This window comes from Aplysia californica, unplaced genomic scaffold, assembly GCF_000002075.1.
Source record: "Aplysia californica isolate F4 #8 unplaced genomic scaffold, AplCal3.0 scaffold00122, whole genome shotgun sequence".
Lineage (NCBI taxonomy): Eukaryota > Metazoa > Mollusca > Gastropoda > Aplysiida > Aplysiidae > Aplysia > Aplysia californica.
This window is the reverse complement of record NW_004797392.1, coordinates 888,817-906,189: the sequence shown is the minus strand read 5'-3', so window position 1 is coordinate 906,189 and position 17,373 is coordinate 888,817. Positions and strand designations below refer to the sequence as shown.

Below are 17,373 nucleotides of genomic sequence, written 5' to 3'. Positions count from 1 at the left end.
ATTATTATTGTTATCAGCACGAAATCCTAAACGAGGTTCATATCTCTGGTTGATTATATTATGAACTGCTACAGCTTTTGCGGGATTTCAAAGTGTGACTTGCGTCTTTACCGGCGTCTGTGATGTAGCGGTTAGACACTTTGACGTAGCATGCTGTAGGCCGATTCTTATGTAAAGAGAATTTTTATTTTTGTTGTGTATTTCGGTCTGTCTGCTGGCATGATATGGGGACTAATATTAAAATTTGTTAAATTGTTTCAAAGGGCTAAAAAAATTTACATATAGCTTAATAGTTCCAAGGCAACTTTTTAAAAATTCCATTCTACTTTCATGTAAGTTAGACGTCCTGTAAAAACTTTGAAATGAAGCATTGGCGATGAATTGATTCCATAATGCGGATATTTTAAGATAGGAAAATATCCTGTGGTATAATATGCAATAGAAAAAAAGAAACAAAACAAACAAACAATTTCGCTACCTCAGAATTACAAAGTTCTATCCGCTCCATACCTAGTTTTGAGAAATTTGACGTGAAAATTTCTGAGTTTCACAATAATAATAATTATGACAAACTTTTTCGAGAGCATTTCTTTGCATATCTTGATAACGACTCCGAATATTCTTACGATTTCGATAAAGCAGATAGCACGAAATCCTAAACGAGGTTCATATCTCTGGTTGATTATATGAACTGCTACAGTTTTTGCGGGATTTCAAAGTGTGACTTGCGTCTTTACCGGCGTCTGTGATGTAGCGGTTCGACACTTTGCCGTAGCATGCTGTAGGCCGATTTTCATGTAAAGAGAATTTTTATTTTTGTCGTGTATCTCGGTCTGTCTGCTGGCATGATATGAGGACTAATATTAAAATTTGTTAAATTGTCTCAAAGGGCTAAAAAATTGTACATATTATAGCTTAATAGTTCCAAGGCGACTTTTTTATATTCCATTCTACTTTCATGTAAGTTAGACGTCCTGTGGTATAATATGCAACAGAAAAAAAAAAACAACAAACAAACAATTTTGCTACCTCAGAATTACAAAGTTCTAACCGCTCCATACCTAGTTTTGAGAAATTTGACGTGAAAATTTCTGAGTTTCACAATAATAATAATTATGACAAGCTTTTTCGAGAGCATTTCTTTGCATATCTTGATAACGACTCCGAATATTCTTACGATTTCGATAAAGCAGATAAAGCATTTGCTTTCTGACCCCGTGGTGCTTAGTAACTCAAAACTGCCAAAATGTTTAGATAGAACTTTGTAATTCTGAGATAGCGATGTGTTGAGACGACTAGAACAGAAATGAATAAATGATAATGACCACTATAATAGTAAACTTTCTGGTAAACAAGAAACTTTATAAAGTTCCTTTAAAGCAATCTGCCAGTGAAGCTTTTTTAAATGTCTCAAGATAATTTTAGATTATTGTATTGTAACTTCTGATGTTTTCTATTCAGCCTATGTGCAATCGAAATTGTCTACAGCAGCCACCCATTGTCGAGGAAAAAAGTAGTCGTCTTAGATGGGCATCTTACACAGTGTCATTATAGTGTTAAAAAATCACAAGGGGGAAATGGGAAGTAGCCGTTTGTACAGGTAATTGTCTTGAACAGGTGACTGTTAGAGCAGATTTAACTGTATTATAAGCCTTGCTTTGACAAAATTGAGAGCCGTATAAATCGTATTCAAAGGTACTGTGCTATGGAGCTCCTAACATACCGGTTGGAGCTATGGATTTGTTTCTGGTCACCTTTTGTAAAATAGAAACATGGGAAGTGAGACATTGTGTACTTCGATGAGGGCTGCTCAATTGCGTTATAGCGTTGTGTCGGGCCCCTGTGGGTGGTTAGCGGGTGTTCTGGTATGGTTTGCTCCTTCTTTCCTACTAGACATCTACACAGCCCTTTTCTCCCCTCCTTTCTTTTTGTGAGGGTCACTCATGTAACGCCTCTAACCTTCGGCACTTACATAACCTTAGTGTGTTGCAAGTGCCGTAAAGCTCTTACTAAAACTTAAGAGTCGGGTCCTTGAATCAGTGCAGCGCGGGAGGCGCACACGGCAATCTGTAGGAGCATGCATGCTTTACTCCCAGATAAGGCACGTAAACTGATAAGGCAAGTCGTGGTGACTTCATTGCTAGTTTTTTACGCTAGAAAAAGAAATTAAAGTTTGTGTGCTCAGACTTTTCTCTTTCGAGTGCAGAAATAGATGTGTACTTTTTAATTGGCTTCTTGCTGACGATTCCTGCCCCCCCCCCCCCCTCCCTCTCCCCTTTTGTGTTTCTTCAAAGAAAACGCGTTCTTAATTTTGGATAACGCACAGAGAGTAAAGTGCGGCAAAAGTGTTGCTCTTCAAAGACCCAAAATTACAACTGCGGTAAAAAAAATATTGCTTAAAAAAACCCAAATTACGCGTGCGGCAAAAATGTTGCTTTTTAATAAGAACTCCAAATTACAAATGTCAAATATGGCAAAATTACTTAATTTCACCATTTTTTAGGAGGCGCAAGTGGACTCCCTTTTTATGAAAATTGACTGGTCGTCGGAGGGAACGATCACGTGGGATGAGTTCTGCACGTACATGCAACTGGAATATGCCGAGAAGGAGGACTCGTACCTCCGGGCCAAGGAAGTGGCGTTCCACCTGCCCGCCAAGATCGAGAACCTGCCTCACCGGGACCCCGTCTTGAGGATCACAGACACGTCAGACGGGACGTTCATCGCCTGCAGCCACGAGGGCACGGTGACCTTCTGGTCTCCCAGCACCGAGCTCAAGCGGACCCGGACTGTCATCGTGAGTGATGTTTTTTGGATGTTAGATATATGTTATGGGGTTAGTAGTCTAAGGGTTAAGCTACCGGACTCGTAATCGTGAGTGCTGTTTTGTTGTAAGATGTTTTTTTTTTTTAATTATATGTTATGGGGTCAGTGGTCTAGTGGTTAGGCTACCAGATTTGTTATAATCGTGAGTGGTGTTTTTGTTGTAAGTGTAAGATAATATATGTTATGGGGTCAGTAGTCTAGTGGTTAAGCTACCGGACTTGTAATCGTGAGCGCTGGTTTTTTTGGGTAAGATATATGTTATGCGGTCAGTGGTCTAGTGGCTAAGCTACTGGACTCGTAATCGCCAGTGGTGCTTTTGTTGTTGGATGTATGTTATGGGGTCAGTGGTCTAGTGGTAAAGCTACCGGACTCGTAATCGTGAGTTTTTGTTTTTGTTATTATGTGGGGGCTCTCGTTGTCGAGAGGTACGGTGTTCGCCCACTCAAGAGGTCCTGGGTTTGAAACTTGGCAGCAACGGAATATTTTTTTCCTTAAAATGTTCTCCTTTCACCTCTTGTTCAGGTCTTTAATCATATTCTGTCGTCTGCTTTCGACTCCACTTTCTGCACCCCCCCCACCACCTTTGCCCCCTCATCTGGGCTCCTGACTCTTTCTGCTGCCTTTCTACTGCCATTCTCCCATCTCCTTACTGCTGTCTTTCAGCCACAGCCCTTATCTTAGGGTTGGTAAAATTGAACACCTAGCCTTCTCGGATATGGGCGAAAAAAATCCTGGAAATCCTGTGTGCAAGTTGTGCACGTTAAAGTGGTCCTAATACTGCTAAGAGTAGGCTTCGCCTGCCATCCGGGCAAAATTCCAAATTAATTCCTACCAAACTTGGAAGGCTTAATGTGTCCTGCACACTCATTATATAGTTGCGAGCGCTGTAAAACACTTACCCAAAACAAACAAAAAATGATTGGTACGTAGTCGGTAGTCTTGTTTAAGCTACTGGACTCATAATCATGAGATAACAGGTTTGGGGGTTCGAGCCGTGGGCCCGACATTGCGTCCTTGTGAAAAGCACTTTACACGAATTTTCCTCACTTCACCCAGGTGGGAGTTGGTACCCGGCCAAAGACAGCGAAAGGTCTTGTTAGTATGTTAGTGTTTTAGTGCCCATCAATGGCAACTTGCCCTGTATGCTTCCCAGGACGTTAAGATTGTTTCAGAATGCTATCAGGTCTGCTTGGGTAATAATGTATAGAAAGTAAAGTGCGTAGACCTTGCTGTTGAGTAGGAATTTGCGCTATACAAATGCTATCTATTATTACGATTATTGTAATTAGTTTATTGCCTCAGTAAGTGATATTTTTGTTGTGAGATTGTCGTGTTTTTACATGCCATAGTTGACTGTATTCTTTTTTTTTCTGTTGTATTGTCTTCCTCTTGCTCTTGAGGTGGTTTAATGGTCATCGTAAATGCTATTTCGTTGTGAGGCTGTGGTATTTGTTAATTGTCTTAGTTTACTTTATTTTTCCTCTCAGACAGACAGTCTTGATAAGAAGTGCTGTTTTGTTGCAAGATTGTTGTTGTTACTAGCCTCTGTTTACTGTTTTGTTCTTCTTGAGTAGGAGGTTGTTAGTCATCATAAGTGCTTTTATGTTGTGTGAAGGTGGTTGGTGGGTGCTCTGGTGTGGTTTACCCCTTCTTTCCTTTCAAACATCGATCGTCCTTATCTTTTCTCCATGTTTTTTGTTTGTTACTCTCTTGTAACACCTCTAATCTTCCGCCCTTATATGACCCTATTGTATTGCAAACGCCGTAAAACTCTTATTGTGGGTGGTTGGTGGGTGCTATGGTGTGGTTTGCGCCTTCTTTCCTATCAAACATCGATCGTCCTTATCTTTTCTCCTTCTTTTTTGTGTTTGTTACTCTCTTGTAACACCTCTAATCTTCCGCACTTATTTGACCTTATTGTGTTGCAAACACCGTAAAACTGTCACCCCAAAAAATAAAGGTCTAATCATACAATTTCTGTGACAAAATACACTTTCTTGTGCAGAACCAAGAGATGAACAACAGGACCAAGCCCAAGTGGATCACAGATTTCTGTCTCATGTCGCAGTTCACCAAGCTTATTGTGGGCACAGGGTACGTTGCCCTGGTCCTTCAAGGAGTGCTAAGGGCCCATATTAATTAGTAGCCTATCTCTGAGCCCAATCCCATCACAGTGGACAAAGATCACTTTGTTTAAATCATTATTAAAGTTCCATTTTCAATTCCCTCCAAGGATAACATAACATTGCAGTATGTCTAGGGTCAAAATGCAGATTTTTTTTAATTTTAAAGAGGACGTTTTCATCCGCTAAATATAACAAAATCCAAGGCTTCAGCTTCAGTTTGTATCCGTCCCGCTTTGGACTAAGCACAAGACCGAAAAGTTGGGAACAGATCAGATACTTCAGTTTGATCTTAGCCATAAGGCTGAGGGCCCTAATTCTATCATTGTCATGTTTCTGCTTTTACTGATGCAAAGTGACTATTTACAGCTATGTGAACCTAGTAAACGTAGTACAAAGCTGTTTTCTCAAGTACAGGTCTAGATATTATCGTTATTGTCCTCACGAGAGCTAAGAACCACACTGATGATCTTGTCATCCAAACTGGACAACTTTGTAACAAAACAAGTACCCTTTTATATAGTTTCACGTTTTTTTCCTTTACTTTAGGGATTATGAAAAACAAAACTGAGTAGCACTTTTGGGCTGGGGTAGATGTGCTTTATGGCTCTCCCAGCATATCTGTACTACATCATTGTCATGCACTCAGCCTGTCTTTTGTTTCATGTACAGTCTTTTATGCCATGTGTCCTTTGATATTTAGGTTGTCCTCTGCCTCTCTTTCCTTCCAATATTACTGTCAACATTGATTTTAGTACTTACTTTACTATGACTCATCATGTGTCTAAAATATGTCAGGTTATGATTTTTGGCTGTTTTCCTGACTTTTTTCTGGACTCCTAAGTAAAACGAACACTTGCTCATTCAATATACTGTCTTTTAAACTAAATTCCATCACCTTTCAGTGGATCAATATTTTGAAGGCCTCTACCTTTTTTCCCGTGTAGGCTACTTACCAAAATGAAATATTATTTCTGTAACGGTCATTTTGCGGGTGTGATGCCGGGATGATGATTCAGTTGTTGGTTTCTCTCTTTTCAGAGATCGAGAGATTCAGTTTTTTGAGTTGTCCTCTTTTGAGCCCTACTGCCAGATCAGTGGTTTGGAGACTGTTCCTCTCAAGCTGGATTACAGGTATAATATATTCATTTTGTGAAATTTAAATATGTGTGGATAAAGAAGGTTTTTGTATTAGTTGTCGTGACTTTTGAAGTGATGATATCTATTTGTTGGGTTGTTTTTTTTAATTCAGAGTTGGAATTTTTTTTACTGTGGCTTAATTTTTAGTAGATCCATGAGAACAAAACCATGACATGTAGCCTACGATGATGAAACAACTTCAGACTGTTTTGTTCTCGGCTTCACATTTAATTGAACTCAGGCTGTTTATACTGAAAGTTCGTTTTTAAAAAAGTAAGTCTTAAACGAAGAAACTGTAGGTATAGGAATTATTTTTATGCAGAAGTTTAAGCATGCTGAAGCTCATTTAATAGCTTGCAGGACTACTGTGCAGATTCCCCCCCAAAAAAAAACATCCTTGATCATGAGTTGTTTGGCATGTTTTCAAGGCTCCACTGCCTCTTGGCTTGGTCCCACAGAAGATGGACGTTAATGTCAGAAGTCCCTCTGTTTGATTAACTGTTCTATCTTTAAAAGACAGTTAAACTCATACATATCATTTTTAGTATAAGTTTATTCTTTCCATGTCTATGTCATAGGCAACAAATGAGAAAACACACTATATAAAGACAGCAGGCTCTTCTACTGTTTTCGAATCCATTGTGAATTATTTATTTATTTATTTTTTAATTTTAAAAGAACAAATTGGGGGGGGGGGGGGGGCAAACCAGCTCTTCTTGATTTTGTTCAAACGATATGAAAAATAATTCCTGAACTTATCTGGAAGGGAGATGAACTTTGTTTGCGCATGTTGAAATAACAGCCCTGAACGTATGTATTGCAAATATCTGTGACTCTCCAGTTGTCAAGACAAAAGTGAAATGTTGCATGACATGACATGCTATTTGTTGTTTTGGACAGTGCCACAGGCTATGATGAGTGTGTCATTCTGTACGGGGACAGTCAAGGCTGTGTGAACATTCTGGTCATCAAGTCCGCTGGAGAGTGTCTCAGGTATAGAGTCTTATTTTTCTTTGTTTTTGATGATGTGGGCCGCTCACTGGTAAAAGCAATCAGAAAAAACTAGACAAACGCAGTCTTTGGGACACCTAAATAGACATAAAGGCCGTGAACATCTAGCTCTCACAGACAAAATTGAAGGAAAACGATGCTGGGGTAGAGCTACTTACTTGGAGAACTTAAGCAGAAGGGTGACAGGGAAAGGTCAGGGTAATGTAGCTTTTTCAAGAGCATCCTTTATAATGATGACTACTATCCCTTTATTATTTCTGCATGTCTCTTGCTTTTTAACACCTAATTACAGTCATCATGTAAATATTCTTCTCTTTGACCTGTATCAGCTTCTTTGGCTTTGTAGCTGTTCCATGAGTGTTGATGTACATTTACAGGGGAAGAATAAGTAATATTATGATATAACTCTAGACTTTGTGGTTCGAGGGGGGCTAAATTAGGAAAATGTTTCCCTTTGCATGTTCTGCTTTTGATTTGAATTATATATATTCCGTCTTTTTAAAAATTGCAGAACATGGAAAAAAGCAACAAAGCACGATGATTTCATTGCAAGCATTAGTCTGGATGCCATCGCCAATGGTAACAACGTCCAGTTCATTCGCTGGCAGGTTCACCAAGACTGGGTGGGACAGGTTAGTACAGGAGAGCCTTTGCCTCTGAGTTTGGGTTGGAACTGGAAAAAGCAGAAAATGGCTGCAGGATATTCACTTCTTTGTTTCATTTTGATGGAGATTTTCAAATTAAAGTTTTTCTTTTTTAAAAAGAAATTGGGGGAAGAGAATCACTTTGACTATTTTGGACCCAAAGTATTTTTACTCATTGTAAGTTGATGTCGATACAAAATCTTTAGGTTTAGGGATGTTAATGAGAGGGCTTTTTTCTATTGTATGCATTTCATTTTGACTATATCCTTGTCTGTATGCCCTTTCTTCCTATCTTTTCTATCCTTCTACCCCTTCATCTGTCTGTCTTATCCCTGTATCTGTTAGTCTATGTATTGATTTATATCAATTGCTAAGAGGTAGCGGTGACTAGGTTCAATCTCTATGTTTGGAGAATGATTGATGGAGGGCAACGTTTTAAACTTGAGGAAACACTTGGTTGCATATGTGAGGAACGTGGTGAAATCAATCGCTTGTCAAAGTAATGATGGTTTGGCAATTTTTATGGATTATTGTTTTTTGGCTCAACACCTTTTATCTCCTTTTTAAAAATCATTTGTGTTGATTTTTCTGAAAAGCATTGATTAAAGGCAGACAATTTTTGGGCACATGGAGTTAAAAGTATGGTCTTAAAGCTTGTTCATTTGTCTTGCATTTGGCGACAAAGATACCCAACTATCTTGAATAGAAGTCAATAGACATTTGTGACTGAAGGAGGTGGGGGGGTCACCTGATGTCAGAGATAAAATTAGTGAAAAAATGGCTGCGAAAGTTTGGTGACTTTCAAAGCTTGAGTGTCTTTGGAAACTGCAAATTTACAATTTTTGTGCCCTTGATCTACATTTTTCTGTGGGTTTTTAGCCAAATAAAAGAAAATTAGAAAAATATTACTGATCGGCCTGAAAAATGTTGATTTCCTTGTTTCCCTTGTTTCCTTGTTAATGATGATGAGCGCCTGATTTCACCACGCTGCCTCACAAATAGCGTTAGGCCTACTCTTTGCTGTTGTTGACCATACAATGGATAAACATTCAAACTGATGCCTTCGTATGCAATTAGTGAAATGTGATTATTATGTTTCTAAAGAAATTGTTTTGTTTTATTCGAACACGTTTTTGGATTTTCCAGATTAAATACTATCAAGAAACAGGCCAGGTTATCTCATGTTCCAACAACACCAACACAGCCTTGGTGATTGGTGAGTGCTGTATGTTGCATATCGCGCTCTCATATGACCCTATGCAGTTGTGAGTGCTGTAGAACTCTTGCTAAACTAATCATCTTGTGTGAATATGATTCTATCATCTTTATACAATTTATAGATGAATCATAAAACTGTTTGACCATGTCTCAAATATACTTGTACTACATATAAGATATTACTGTAAAGAGGAAAAAGAATAATGAGCTAGAATTCTAGACCTGATTAGGGAATGTGGTTGGTTGGTTGGTTGGTGGGTGCTCTGATGTGGTTTGCTCCTTCTTTCCTATCAAAGATCTATCACCTTAATCTCTCCTACCTACTTCTTTTCTTTTTTCTTTGTGTGTTATGCTTTTATAACACCTCTAATATTCGGCATTTAAATTACCTGTTTGTGTTGGAAGTGCCGAATAATATTTATCAAATTTAAACTTAGACTAGGTAGTCTTTTTATTATATGAGTTTCCCCTCATTTATCTCATGATTTTTCAGGAGTTGGGTAGGTTAGAAGGTGCTATTGGTAGGTCCTACTTCTTTTCTTTCTCTGTGGTATATTTCTGTCTTTCTTACTTTTTTCCCTGTTTGGTAATTGGCTGTTACGATGTCAATGCAATTCTCTTTACTAAAACAAATAAAGTGAAACTAGTCGGTGGTTGGCTGGTGCTCTGGTGTGGTTTGCTCCTTCTTTCCTCTCAAACATCTCTCGTCCTTATCTCGCCTCCTTCTTTTTTGTGTATGTTACTCTCTTGTAACACACCTTTTCTTCAGCACTTACATGACCTTATTGTGTCGCAAGTGCCGTGAAACTTTTACTAAGACTAAACTAAACTCAAACGAATTCCAGGATCCACCGTAGGCAGCACCCACGTGGAACAGCAGCTGAAGGAAATTAAAGATATGAACACCAGCCACGAAAGACCTCGCAACAAGTACGCTTATAGCCAAGCCAAGGAGAGACTAGAAGCTGACCAGCAGGTCTTCAAAGTCTACAAAGGGGTCAAAGTCTTTGATTTCTCAAAGTCCAAGAACATGCTTGTCACTGGAGGTGAGTACTGCAGGGATCAAGGGAAAAAGTCGAGAATGTTTCTGAGTGTTCTAGAGTCTGTTGGGGTGATACCAGTTGTAAAGAATTTTCTGAGTTCTAAGGTCTGGTAGGGTAATAACAGCTGGTAATCTGGATTAATCAATCTCTTCCCCATCCTTGTTTGTATGGATGTCCCCTTCTTGAATGAACATAATATGGTGCTGAGAGTGCCATAAAACATAACTAGGGTTTCTCTTTTTACTGTGAGCTCATGAGTGCCAGCACATCTTTTATTTAAGCTTCAAACTTGCCTTGCATGATATTAATACGTTGAGTTTGTTTTATTTTCAAATTGGTTGTAGCTTTTGGTTTTTGTGACAGCTTTAAGGCCCGCAACTTTGCTGTTATAAAAGGAGAACATATTTCTTAGGAACAATAAGACTTTCCTTTGATGTCAATGCAATATCACACTGCAATCACTTTGCGCAGATTGTGTGATATTTTTTCTATGGCTTTGTAATTTCCAGTTAAACTATTGTATGATGAGGCCATTCTGTTGTTTTAATGTTATCCCTGACAAGACCTTTTATGACTTTACAGGCATGGACAGAATCATCAGATTGTGGAACCCTTATGTAAATTGGTAAGGATGGTCAAAGTAGATTCTTGTTTTTATTAATGCGATTATAATTGTTATTCTAAAAAAATCATAATTATTATTTCAAATTATTATTATTATTATTTTGTTATTATGTGATTATTAGTATTATTTTTACTTTTTACATTTTAAGAATTATTATTATCATTGTTCATATTGTAATCATTCTTATTTTTCAACTTGGTCAACAAAATTTGCAAATATATGTATATATCTAGAGTTGTATAGTGTTTTCTCAAGCAGATGTCAGTGAAGTTGTCTTATAAGGAAGTAGTCCTTGCTCGTTTTTTGCATACACTTGAAAATTGACTTTAGTCCATATGCCTTTGATCCAAATGCTGTTCTTCACCCTTGTCTTACAACAGATAGCTCATTTATATTTTTTCAAAATACAGCATTGTGTGTAAAAATTAACTCTTTAATAGTCATTCCTTCATTTAGAATTAAAGTTTAACAAATTTAAGGCTCTAAAAGTCAGTTATCTTTTTGAAAGAAAGTCATTTCAGAGAACACAAGATTTCAAATTGAAGTAAAGATGTTTTCTTACCTTAGAAATTAAAAACAGAATCAGACATTTTAAAGGGCAAATGTACAAAGAATTGATGAGATGGACCAGGGTCAGATATTGCAATGGTCAATGGTTATGTCTTAAACTCATCTCTTGTACTCAAGATAATTTTCCTTTGGTACAGACAGTTGTTTCAGATTTCAGACTTTTTTGTCTCTTTCAGGAAACCCACAGCCATGCTAAGGGGACATGCAGCTCCCATATTTTACTTGTTCATCGCTGAAGAAGACAACAGAATTTTCAGTATTTCCACAGACCGGTGCATCAGGGTAAGCTGTGTTTGCCTGATTCATTGGCTCATATAAGAGACAAATAGTTCTGATTATTTTTGCAGGTGGTTAAAGGGCGCTACTGCTTGGTCCTTATTCTTTACATTCCCTCTGTTGTTTCCTGTCTATCTGTCTTAGTTGTGGGTGGTTGGCGGGCGCTCTGGTGTGGTTTGCCTCTTCTTTCCTATCAAACATCTATCACCCAGAAATTAAATGCTCTATTTGCTCTGTCAAAGTCGTAACAGATTATTCTGCGTCGTTATCAAGATATTTAAAAAAATTGCATTTGAAAAAGCTTGACATATTGTGTAACTAAAAAATTTAGATGTCAAATTTCTCAAAACTATGTACTGAGTAGATAGAACTTTGTAATTCTAAGGTCGAGCAGTGCCATCGTCATGTTGCAGAGTAATGATTCGCTCCTTATGACAAATCAATTCTGCTTTAAGAACCCCCATACCTTTCTTATGACTAGTTCATTCTCTATAATATTATTTTCATGATGGAATCTTCCACAATATAAAAAAGACAGTCCTGATTGTGAGGGACTGTTCTGCCGTACGCTGATAAAACGCCTTTTTCTTATTAATAATAATAATAGATAGCATTTGTATTGTGCATATCCCCGCTCAGCAGCAGGCTCTATGCGCTTTACACTATATTATTACCCCAGCAGACCATAGAACGCTCCGAAACATTCTCAGCTTCCCGGGATGCATACAGTGCAAGCAGCCGATTAAGCGCTCAAACACTAACAAACTGACAAGATCTTTCGCTGTCTATAGCCGGGTACCCATTCCCACCTGGGTGAAGTGAGGAAAATTCGTGTAAAGTGCCTTTCCCAAGGACACAACGTCGGGCCCTTGACGGGATTCGAACCCACGACCTTACGGTTGCGAGTCCGAGAGCCTAACCACTAACCACTAGGCCACCGACGCCACAACAGTTTTGAGATAAAAAGATGTTTTCTCAATGTTACCATTTTAAAAAGGTGTTCTTCCGAAATTTGAATTCTAATCTATTAAAAAACTAGTCACAGTTTTACTTTGATTTTTTCACACAAGTAAGGTAACTAATCAGGCTATCGATTTAGCAAATTTTATAATTGTGTGCAAAAAATTAAAACAGGTATTTTGTCAGCTTAGGACAGTATTGTAGTTTGTTAAGACAAATTCCCTGAAGGCCCCATAAAAGAACCTGAAATGTCAGACTATATTTTGTTGTTTGACTTATGGGTTCTGTTTGATCAGGTGTGGGATATCCAAGACCACACATGTCTCCTTGCCATCCGTCCCAAAAGTCACAAGATCCGCGGAGACCTCCAGGCCATCCACTACTCATCCATCTCCCGTTCCTTGGCAGTAGCGACAGACCAAATGGCCATCCTCAACCTGAGACATAAGTGAGTAGCTTTCTTTCTCCTGTCGGAGATTAATGAGAGGTGTGCTGACGAAATGAGATACTTCTCGCAGTCCACAAATCCAGATATTGGCCAAAAATAAATCCTGGATTCAAATTTGTAGATTTTCTTTTGATGCTATATTTTTAAAGTATAACATGCCTTTTATTATTTCATACAATTGTAAAAACTTCACCTATTAGCATGATATATCTATTTCCATAGGGCTCAAATCGGAGAAGTAACTCATTTTTGTTCAGCACGCACTACATTTGTGTCTTATGATTCTGTTTGATTTGATACACAAGTGGTGAAGGCAGCGATAAAATTGAAAATAGGTTTTCTTTTATTCTTATAACCAGAGTGAAAGGGAGATGAACACTCGCTTGAACTGTGGAGAGCAAGAGAACAGATGAAAGCTTAGAATGGATGTTTTTGTTTATGAGATCTGCAGAGAACAAGTGGGGTAAAAAGAATCAGATGAAAGCTGAGAATGCATGTTTTTTTTAATGAGATGCATACTGTGGCAATAATTGACATGTTATACAGGAAAAGGTACAGTCAAACCTGCATTAATGGTCACCTGTCCAAGAACAATCACCTGTACAAAAGAATTCTCTCAATTTCCTCCCTTGTATTTTTTCTACACCATCATGACAATGTTCAAGACGCTAACCTGTCTAGGGCAAGCATTTTTCTCTTTGATTGTGGGTGACCTTCTTTTGAATTTCTCCTGAAACTTCACTATTCTGCTCACTTCGAAAACACATAAAAGGTATGCTTCTTCAATGTTTGTGTATGTCATAGAAAACAAAGCTCATTGCTCCACGAGTGGCATGAAATAATAATTTTTTGTCAGCAGTAGCACTACATCTAGCCAAAAATGCTTAACAAAGATATGCATCCCATGTGAGATGGGTATCAACAGTATACCTTTTAGATGGGTTCGTCCCTCATCATCATCAAGTGCCAAATCTGCAACAGACATCGGCAATTATGAGTGAGGTGATGCACTACAGGGAATCAGACAGAATAAAAAAAGGATGTTTTAAGGGATTTTTGTACGGAGTCCAATGCCACGTCAATGGCAGTGGCCTCCACAGAGAAAATGGAAGCTTCGGGATGGAGTCTCCTCTGATGTGTACTTTTTGAGGACAGGGCGGCGGCACCACAGCTGAGTCCGATTTAGAGCCATCTGTGAAGATTACTCAGTTACCAGTTGGTTCCTCTCTGATAATGACCTATTCTCCCCTCCCTCCCCCCCCCCCAACCTCCCCGGCCAGGGCCATGCTGAATGCAGACATGGTAATCACTCACAAAGACCCGGTGACGTGCTGCAAGTATAACCCGGAGTTCAAGCAGGTCATCACATGCTGCAGTGGCTCGGTGAGGATTGAGGGAAATCATAATTGTGGTGTCCTTGTGTGAATTTATTAAGGTATACTGAGATTAAAACAAACACAGAGTTCAAGAACTGTAGTTTTATTCACTATAAGAAGGCACTCACAAAAGTTTCTACATCCTTTCTACCCCGCATTTACGCTACGACTTACTCAAATTCAAAGCCTTGGTTTCCACACCATGAACTCTCCTATCTTAGTTAAATGCCTTAAGTAGAGGTCATAAAGCTTATGGTACCTGAGGAAGCGGTACCTTGAAGCCCAGCGCTCAGACTAACAAAGAACAACAGACAGCCAACACTACCATAATGTTCATATATTTTGTTTCCATCCTCTTTTTGAGTTGATCAAGAAGGTTGCTATTGTAAATGTAGATGTTTTACTCCGCCATCGATATAATTTAGATCATTTAGGAGATAGGCTGCTTCAGTCCAGTCTGCAAGGCCAACCAACCCAGATGAAAGGGATACAACATCCCAGCCTACAGACTGAGAAACTGGATAGCACATCTTGCCCATATGGGAATCAAACTCATATGTTCTGGAATCAAACTCATATGTTCTGTGTGCGATGAATATGCGCCCAACCATTACACCCTGATGTTGGTGATCTGCAAGGTCTTACTTAACATTTTGAAGTTTGTTTTGAAAGTACTACTTTGTGCCCCATATCTGGGGACTGAGTTGAGAGCAGAAGTATTTGTGAAAATTATTTGTGAATGGTCAATGAAATCCTAGGTGTTTTACTCCGATTTGTTTAACCATGTTTTATGTCTTGGCCATCATGTTGGTAACCACTTCTAAAGTAAAATGGAAGAATCAGTATACTATTCAAATAAAATGGTATGAGGACAACAGATCTGTATGTACATACGTCTGACTCAAAAGAAAAAAAAAGAAAATACAAATGAGTGGAAAGACAAAACCCCCCTCAGTGTGAAAAAAGGAATAACATTTCAAAAGAGGAAATAATACTGAACACAAATATGTAAATTTCCTTTCATGTGTCAAAGTTATTTAGGAGAAAAATGTCATGAATACGAAACATAATCGATATGTCGCTTTGCTCACACACACTTTTACAGTTCGCAAATTTGCATTGTTGGCCTATTTAGCTCCCCATTTCTGAAAGAACACATAATCACCATTTTAAAAACGTGTAATTTGCCCTTTATTCTTTTTTCAGTTTTGCATGATAAAAGCTAACATGCTCGAGCGTTGTTGATATTTAGTTATTGTTGTGTTTTTTTATTTCAATTTTTCTTAAATTTGTCTTTCAGGTGATAAAATTATGGGACTTTGAGACTGGTTCAGCCATCTTTGAGTTTGGAGAGGCCCATGGAGAGGAGGCCATTACATGTATGACCTTTGACAATACAGGTCGAAGGTCAGCACACCCTATCCTTGTGACAGTATTTGAGATGAACTCTGTGTGACTCATGCTTGTAGTTATTCAAATATTTCTGAAACGCGTATTGTATAATTTAAAAATCATATGATGGGTTATTTTTAAGGTCAAAGAATGTTCATCAATGGTCAAGAAAAATATGAAACGCTAACTACTTGTTTTGAATTTGGATTTTTATATTATTATGAAGGATTTACAGGATTGCAATATTTGATGTGGGGTTGTTGTTGTTGTTGTTGTTGGGTTTTTTTTTGGGGGGGAACAAGCAATATAGAATTTTTAAAGTATGTGTGAGGCACTATATAAAATTGGGCACTCTATTAGTTCAGTTGGTATCTTGCTGTAAAGTGGAGAGAATGGCCCTAGTTTGAATTTTAAAAAGGGTGCTCTTGAACTTTGGTCATTTTCTTGAATTTTTTAGACTCTCAACTCATTTTGTTTGATCCTGTAGGAAATATATGTTAAATTCAGAGGTTCTGCCTCTTAAATAACCTTACAGTAATGAAAGGGACATCAAACCCACACACTTACTTAACTTGCAAAGTTGATTTATTGTATTATGTTTGTGGTCACCGCTTTTTTTCTTCTCGATTTGTGCCTTTTTGTTTATAAGTTTCATGATCCAGCAACAAAACCTTTCAAATGATTTAGTGCAGAGAAATATATATATTTTTTTTCTTAAAAGGATAAAACATGCATATACACTACAGATGTACTCAGAGATTCTTTTCTCCGTTACTGATCTTTGTGATTTTTCTTTCCCTCAACCCTTCAGGCTGATCACAGGGGGTAGAGACGGAATCTTGAGAATCTGGAATTATAACAATGGCCACTGTCTACGGGTGCTTAAGAAGAAAGGAAAGTCTGATTCAGGTGGGTTTGTGTCTTTTTCAAACAAACAAACAAACTTTGGCAAAAGTAGATTTGGATCCCCATTCTAAAAATAGGGAAAGGTGGAAAGTGTTTGTTCGTGGCCTATATTATACTGATCCAGGGTGAGAAAGGCAATGATGATGATGATGATTCTAAGAATAAGTTAAAATCATCTTTCCTGAGTGATGTCAAAGCAACACAAATGTGGCCCTCTGACTGTGGAGACTGTGGGTGTGCCTTGTAGGTTAAGTAAGTTTGGAATGGAAGGCTCAAGTGTGTTTTTACACAAATTTCTATCCAATATCAAAGAATGGTGGCCTTGTAATGTTTCCCACATGCATAATCTGGATGAAGGAGAAGTTTGCACTTCTAGTTTAGTCACACTCTTGACCAAATTTACTCTACTAACTTTGTTCTCAGTTTGTGTAATAAACCGAAGAAGATTTGTTGGTTTGGAGGAATTTTTGACTGTGTGTGTTCGTTTGTGTGTGTGTTCATCTGTGTGTTTGTGTGTATGTTGGGTGGGGGCCTGATAAGATTCATTCATTTGTGCATCGAATAAAATCTTTCTACCCATATCAAGAATATATGTTGCTTTAATGTGAAAATGTTAACATAGGTCTTGACATGTCATGAAAAAAAAGTATGCTTTTATACTTATTTCCACCCTTCATCTTCCAGTGTCCATAAAGTGATCTACTTTTTTCTTTTTCTATTCAGAATCCAGCAGCGATGAAATTTGCGATGTGACGTATATTGAGATGAACAAAAATAGGTGAGTCCGCAAGCAATTTATCCTTTTCTAGTTTTGA

At 38.1% G+C, this 17,373-nt stretch overlaps 1 protein-coding gene across 1 annotated transcript in view; it reads left to right on the top strand.

Annotated features, from left to right (window-relative positions):
- LOC101852172 (WD repeat-containing protein on Y chromosome) overlaps positions 1 to 17,373 on the top strand; it is a gene marked incomplete in the record, with an annotated part of 31,887 nt that overhangs the window by 3,255 nt on the left and 11,259 nt on the right. Inside the window, 14 exon segments of the mRNA XM_013081259.1 lie at positions 2,504 to 2,797; positions 4,832 to 4,920; positions 5,991 to 6,083; positions 6,990 to 7,082; positions 7,612 to 7,732; positions 8,891 to 8,960; positions 9,808 to 10,008; positions 10,588 to 10,630; positions 11,377 to 11,482; positions 12,733 to 12,884; positions 14,165 to 14,267; positions 15,561 to 15,667; positions 16,464 to 16,561; positions 17,282 to 17,336. Coding sequence (XP_012936713.1) covers positions 2,504 to 2,797; positions 4,832 to 4,920; positions 5,991 to 6,083; positions 6,990 to 7,082; positions 7,612 to 7,732; positions 8,891 to 8,960; positions 9,808 to 10,008; positions 10,588 to 10,630; positions 11,377 to 11,482; positions 12,733 to 12,884; positions 14,165 to 14,267; positions 15,561 to 15,667; positions 16,464 to 16,561; positions 17,282 to 17,336 — 1,625 coding nt within the window.